This window comes from Poecilia reticulata, chromosome 22 (genome assembly GCF_904066995.2).
Source record: "Poecilia reticulata chromosome 22, P_reticulata-male-v2, whole genome shotgun sequence".
Taxonomy (NCBI): domain Eukaryota; kingdom Metazoa; phylum Chordata; class Actinopteri; order Cyprinodontiformes; family Poeciliidae; genus Poecilia; species Poecilia reticulata.
The window spans coordinates 17,868,172-17,874,955 of NC_088851.1; the positions used below are offsets into that span (position 1 = coordinate 17,868,172).

Genomic DNA, 6,784 nt, shown 5'->3' on the forward strand with positions numbered 1-6,784 from the left:
CATGACATTTATTCTGCATAGTGTGCGTTTATAAAAGATTTGACATAAATGTAAAATATATAAAATCTGAGGCCTTGTCCTGTGAAAAAGAGAGAAAATCGAATCAGCTTTTTTACAAAAAGCACATTTTTACAAACAAAAACAAAAGGGACATTAAATCAAAATATATATCAGAAATACAATATGACTGCATGTATTCATAATTAATGTAAAAACAAAGATGTTCGGACAATAAAGCATCATAAACACCATCCTTGAATAGCTGAGCCAAACTTTTCTGATTGTGTCTTAAAAAAGTAAAAATCAATCTAACTTAATAACGGCAAGAAATGCTCCGATAATTATAGCAGTAGAAAAGTAATATACATACATATAAGTTGTCTTTTTAAAACATATACATTTATTTTGTACTATGAAATTTTGAAAACTTAAAAGTACATCTGCACAACAAAGTGAAATATGATATATTAACATTGGAGCTTTACTTGACCTGAAGGTCTGTCTCTGTGATTTCCACTTTTGACATCTTTGGCCCATAACTCACTATAGTGGATTATTGGATGTGCGTATCTTTGTGGCAATACAAGATGTTTTGAATCTCTTGAAGAAAAGTGCAAATTATGCATTACCTGCTGGAATTTTTGGAAGATTTTGCTGAAGAATATTAAAAAAAAAATAAAATAAAATAAAATATATATATATATATATATATATATATATATATATATATATATATATATATATATATTGTATAAATGTAGCTATTGTTACATTGACAGCAAAAAAAGTAACAAAGATGAGATAAATTACCTGATGCCTCTAGTTCTATTTTTCCTTTTTGTTTTTATTGCTATTTTATGTAAATATTCTGTTTTAAAAGTATCCAGTTTCAGTATTCAAATATTGCTTAAAGATGGATTCACCTAACAGAGTTAACATTTTGGCAAATGGTTTCAAGTGAGTAACATCCTCTAAGGGATTTTGTTCCTGCAGGTAACGATGAGGTCATTTCTTGTCAGCCAGTGGAAGCTGCTCTGTCGGCTCAAGGTAATTATCTGCAGGCACGCAACAGACTAACCAATTTGAGGTTGGTCCCCGACTGCACACCCCTCCAGCTTCCCCCCCTGCGTCTCCCCCGACCTCGTGCTTTACCATCTTCCTCTCATTTGACAAGCTCACCAGTTGTAATAGGGTCATATTTATCTTACTAATCATTCTCACTTTGCATTCCACTGAAGCTTTGGGGTTGATATAGAATGTAAGGCAGGACTTTCATTGAAACATGGAGTCATCCAGACTAATGACTTGCAGAAGAGTTCTCCATCTCTTCATCTGAGGGAAGATAAACCAGATCAGCAGCAGCTGAGGACCGAAGACTTTTTATGTTGCATGCGAAGTAGAGAAAGTTCTCTCGACAGTAAAATGCTGCCCTCTAGTGTCCAAATAATCTCACAAATCTTGTATAACAAAAAAAAGGTGTTTGAAGGCACACTAGGACGTTTTCCTGGAACCAGCATAGTTTTCCTTGTTTCTGCCGCAGGTAAAAGTATTGGTTTCAGCAGAAAATAAAAATAAAATATTCAACCAGATCGGAACTCAAAAAATCCAGAATTGGAGTACTTTTGGTATTAGATTTCAATTTTGCCATAACACATTTCCATGCCCACTTTGGTGAGAGAAACAAAACATTGAAGAATTAGGAGCTTATGCATAAGGAGATGTGATGTACACATTCTCCGTGGCGCGGCTGCTGTTCTCGGATAGTTTTCTGTCCTCTGGGCGAATTCTGCTGGAGAAGTAGTAGTAAACGAACAAGAAGAATCCTACAAGCACATAATGCATTGGTTATTTTTTCTTTTAAGTCATTTAGTCTGAAATTGAAGAAGTTCACTTTCAGTTTTAGCCTTACCTTGAAAGGAGTTGAAGATGGTAAAGATGTAGTAGGAGGGAAGGAGCAGAGGGCCGTAGCTGAAAAAAGCGAATCCCCAGCCGATGCCCAAAAGGCAAAAAAGACCCAGAAGAGAGAAAAACCTCTTCTTGGTAGAGACTTTGTCCCTGTTGTCTGCTTTAGATGCAAATTTAGTGATCTGCACTACAGTTACAAGGAATATGGTTAAGGTGAAGATGAACACAATTCCATAGTAACCAATGTTCACTCCCAAGTGTATGGTAGAGTCAGTGATCCAACACCTGGAAGTCATGAAAACGATTTGATTATTTTATAATCTGAAGCATAAATATGTCATTTAAATTATCTTCATAAGATCCTTACATGCTTACTGAAGTCCCATTATCATCATAAATTTCCACGTTACCATAGTTATTAGAGGCAAGAAGTCCAATCACAAGCAGAGCGGGAATGACTAAACAAAGAGAAAACACATTTTCCTTATAATCTGCAGACAAACAAATCACAGTAAATATGAACTATTTCAATCTCTCACCCCATCCCGTGAGGCAAATCTTGCATATGTAATATTTAATGTCTGTGGAGATCTGGTGTAGATTCAAGTACAGGTGCAAAGCCTGCATGAAGAACCATGTGAATGTGGCCAGCATGCTGTAGTGCAGAGCCGCTGCCATCGCCACGCATGCTGCTGAGACCTTCAGTTTAGCGATTGACTCATTTACCAAGAAGCAAAGGTTCAGGAAGAACAGGGCGACAAAGAGATTCATGAGGATCTTTACAGCCTCACTGGCTTTATTTTTCCTGTGAAGCAAATTGGTTTGTGTTAACAAAACCCTTCTCTAAGTAGAATCTAAATCAAAAGCAGACCTTATTTTTATTATTATTATAATTTTTTTTTTACCTTACAAGAAAATGCATGAAGAGAGTCACACCCAGGAAGAACAAAGATATGCCACAGCCAGCTTTTGTGATTTGGGTGAGGGTTTTCAAGTCAGAGGAACTGATATTTTTATTCCCTGGTGACTGATTTAAACCACAATATTTGCTTAGTAAACATGAAAAATAAATGTGGTGTTCTTAAAAACTGCATAAAAATGACTCACCATAAGAATAGCAAAAAAGGTAAGGTGAGAGCATTGGCATGTGATGCTGCTGTTGACTTCTATTGTTTTGCAGCCATCTGTGATCCATTTGCGTGCGCCATCTGGTGGCCAGTAGGGACAAAAGTAATTAGATAAGACTGAAATGTAAAGATGTGGGGGGGAAATTCAGCACTGCCTGACATATCTGAGATGTGCATATAAGAATAATGCAAAAAGCAGGCGTAAATCAATGGCAATATTATCTTTAAATACTGTATTGACAATATAATATAAAATAATTCTAACTTTTGCTCACTCCTGTCTTTCTCATCTGTCTTTACAGTCTTACCAACCCTCTCTGTAAGAGAGAGAGCAGTCACAAACCAGAGGCAGTGTGTCTAGATCCCACAGATTCCCATGGATGGATGGATGGATGGATGGATGGATGGATGGATGGATGGATGGATGGATGGATGGATGGATGGATGGATGGATGGATGGATGGATAAACACCATCTTGGTGAGTCAAATAAGCTAAAATGTAGAAATGGCCTTTGTGAGCCTCTACTTAGAAACTTAATAAGACTCTTGAACCAACCTGTCGGGTTACTTTTCCCATCCCATGATACGCAAGAAACACTCAATCCAGTCTGTAGTAGGACAGAAGAAGAAACATCTGAACTCTTATTGTGTCCAACAAAAGGTTATTCTGAAAGTTTTTAACATTTCTTACCGTATTCACGTTACTGAACTGAATATTGATGGTCTCTGAAAGGTTAGATATTTTCACTCCCATCTCAATCCCCAGGATTTGATTATTAAAGAAAGAACTTGTTGCATTGAGCTGTTAAGTGTAAAACACTGTTATATATGACACTGTTATATATATATAATTTAAATGGATGATTCTTTGTTTTACCTTAGGAATTCCAGGAAAAAGCAAGATTCCAATATAGGAGCCATTTTCCTTCACAGCCATTTCACTGGCTTCTTTAGGAAGATGAACTGATAGACTGTAGTCTGTCTCCAAATTCTTGCTTTCTGATGAAATCTATTGCAAACAGATTATTACAAATACATGTGTGATGTATCATGTCTGATGATGTGTTTTTTTTCATATATAAATAAAGCTGTGTACCTTTACATCTCCACTTGATGTGAAGACAAAGTTCTTGTTTTCCTGATTTTCTTGTGTCAGTTTAGCAAACACTCCTTGAATTTTACCAATTTTGATGATGGCTGTGCTCGTATTGCGCACTAAATCTGCAATAATACTCATTTTACTCATAGTATTTCTGTAACATAAAAAGAGATTTTTATCAAGACATAATTGACAATTTAACACTCCTTGTAATGGAGCTTCTACTACTGATTATGATATTCTTGGATCATTGGATTTATTGGCAGATATACTTACACTGCATTCTCAGTGCTCTCAGTTTCAGTCGATTCATTAGAACTAAAGTTCGGATTATTATCTAATGTCATACTGGGCAGAATAGTTGAAGAATTGGTAGTGCTTGATGCAGCAGTAGTTGGGCTTGATGTTGTAGTCGCCGATGTTGAAGGTTGAGGGATCTAGTTTGAAACAAAGATTGTTTTTTTTTTCATATATGTGAAATATCAGCTGTTTCTTTAAAAAGAAATTACAGAAGTTAACTTACTAAAGTAGTAGTTGGGCTTGATGTTGTAGTCGCCGATGTTGGAGGTTGAGTGGTCTAGTTTGAAACAAGGGTTGTTTTTATATGTGTAATATGTTAACTATTTCTTTAAAAAGAAATTACAGAAGTTGACTTACCAAAGTAGTAGTTGGGCTTGATGTTGTAGTCGCCGATGTTGGAGGTTGAGTGGTCTAGTTCGAAACAAAGATTGTTTTTGTCATATGTGTGAAATATCAGCTGTTTCTTTAAAAAGAAATTACAGAAGTTAACTTACTAAAGTAGTAGTTGGGCTTGATGTTGTAGTCGCCGATGTTGGAGGTTGAGTGGTCTAGTTCGAAACAAAGATTGTTTTTGTCATATGTGTGAAATATCAGCTGTTTCTTTAAAAAGAAATTACAGAAGTTAACTTACTAAAGTAGTAGTTGGGCTTGATGTTGTAGTCGCCGATGTTGGAGGTTGAGTGGTCTAGTTTGAAACAAAGGTTGTTTTTATATGTGTAATATGTTAACTATTTCTTTAAAAAGAAATTACAGAAGTTAACTTACCAAAGTAGTAGTTGGGCTTGATGTTGTAGTCGCCGATGTTGGAGGTTGAGTGGTCTAGTTTGAAACAAAGGTTGTTTTTATATGTGTAATATGTTAACTATTTCTTTAAAAAGAAATTACAGAAGTTAACTTACCAAAGTAGTAGTTGGGCCTGATGTTGTAGTCGCCGATGTTGTAGGTTGAGTGGTCTAGTTTGAAACAAAAATTGTTTTTTTCATATATGTGAAATATCAGCTGTTTCTTTAAAAAGAAATTACAGAAGTTAACTTACTAAAGTAGTAGTTGGGCTTGATGTTGTAGTCGCCGATGTTGTAGGTTGAGTGGTCTAGTTCGAAACAAAGATTGTTTTTTTCATATATGTGAAATATCAGCTGTTTCTTTAAAAAGAAATTACAGAAGTTAACTTACTAAAGTAGTAGTTGGGCCTGATGTTGTAGTCGCCGATGTTGTAGGTTGAGTGGTCTAGTTTGAAACAAAGGTTGTTTTTATGTGTGTAATATGTCAGTTATTTCTTTAAAAAGAAATTACAGAAGTTGACTTACCAAATAACTTGGTTGAGAAAGAGAACTGCTTGAGGTTCTGAAAGCCGTGGTTGTGATAGTATTTTCTGGCTTTCCAGTCCCAGAGAAAGTCCTATCATTTGTAGGCTTGGAAATCTAATTCGTGAAACATTACATTAATTTTTGACACGTCAAATATTAGTTGTCTTTCAAAAATTAAAATTACAGAGGTCAATTTGCAAAAGAACTTGTTTGAGCAACAGAATAGTTTAAATTGCTGAAAACTGTTTGAATCCCAGGTTCTTGAGTTGTTTTGTAGTATGCTTTGATTCTAGTTTCATTATAATTTTGCGTTAGTTTCTTATTTTGAATAGTTTAGCCTTGTTCCTGCCTTTTTTGTTCAGACCTTTCATAATGATTTGAGTTTATGCTTATTCTTGTGTCTAGTTATTTTTAGTTACTCTAGTTTTATTATGTTTAGTTTGCTTTAATGTTAGATTTATTCCCTCACCCCCATGCCACTCCCCTCCCCCCGTCTCTTTCTCTCTTTCTCTCTTTCTCTCTCTCTTTCTCTCTCTCTTTCTCTCTCTCTCTCTCTCTCTCTCTCTCTCTCTCTCTCTCTCTCTCTCTTTCTCTCTCTCCTCAGTCGATCTTCTACTCCCTCTACTCACACCTGCAGTCAGTTATCTTTTGGCTGTGCAGATCCTGATGAAGAGATGCCGATTGTACGTTTGGAAGTCTAATTCATAAAAGACTGTATTAATGTTTGATGTGTTAAACATCTGATGCCTTTCAAAAATAAAAATGACAGAAATCAGAGAGATCACATTATCAAACAGCTGGTTAGAGAAACAGAACTGCTTGAGCTACTGAAGTGATGTTGACTGTGTTTTTTAAGCCTAGTTAATAACGTATTGTATTTATTTTGGATGTGTGAAGTATTAATTGTCTTTCAATAATAAAAGTAACACAGGGCAACTTACCACATGTGCGAGAAAAATAACTGATTACATCATGAATATTCAGTGCTGTTGTTGAATTTAATGACTGTGCAGCTCCTGATGAAGTGCTGTTGTTCGTAGGTGCT

The 6,784-nt window shown here is 35.6% G+C and overlaps 1 protein-coding gene across 1 annotated transcript; it reads right to left on the reverse strand.

The window, feature by feature from the left end:
* Positions 1-1,617: 1,617 nt before the first annotated feature.
* On the reverse strand, positions 1,618-5,654 carry LOC103458536 (adhesion G-protein coupled receptor G2-like). The gene is made up of 19 exons (XM_081603290.1): positions 5,606-5,654; positions 5,469-5,522; positions 5,332-5,385; positions 5,198-5,251; positions 5,064-5,117; positions 4,927-4,980; positions 4,790-4,843; positions 4,656-4,709; positions 4,409-4,569; positions 4,130-4,286; positions 3,911-4,042; positions 3,725-3,835; positions 3,590-3,641; positions 3,013-3,113; positions 2,811-2,932; positions 2,445-2,710; positions 2,273-2,363; positions 1,910-2,190; positions 1,618-1,823 (listed from the first exon to the last, which is right to left on the reverse strand). Exons 9-19 carry the CDS (start codon positions 4,477-4,479, stop codon positions 1,705-1,707), a joined length of 1,503 nt encoding a protein of 500 aa, XP_081459416.1. The 5' UTR covers positions 4,480-4,569; positions 4,656-4,709; positions 4,790-4,843; positions 4,927-4,980; positions 5,064-5,117; positions 5,198-5,251; positions 5,332-5,385; positions 5,469-5,522; positions 5,606-5,654; the 3' UTR covers positions 1,618-1,704.
* Between the last annotated feature and the right edge of the window lie 1,130 nt (positions 5,655-6,784).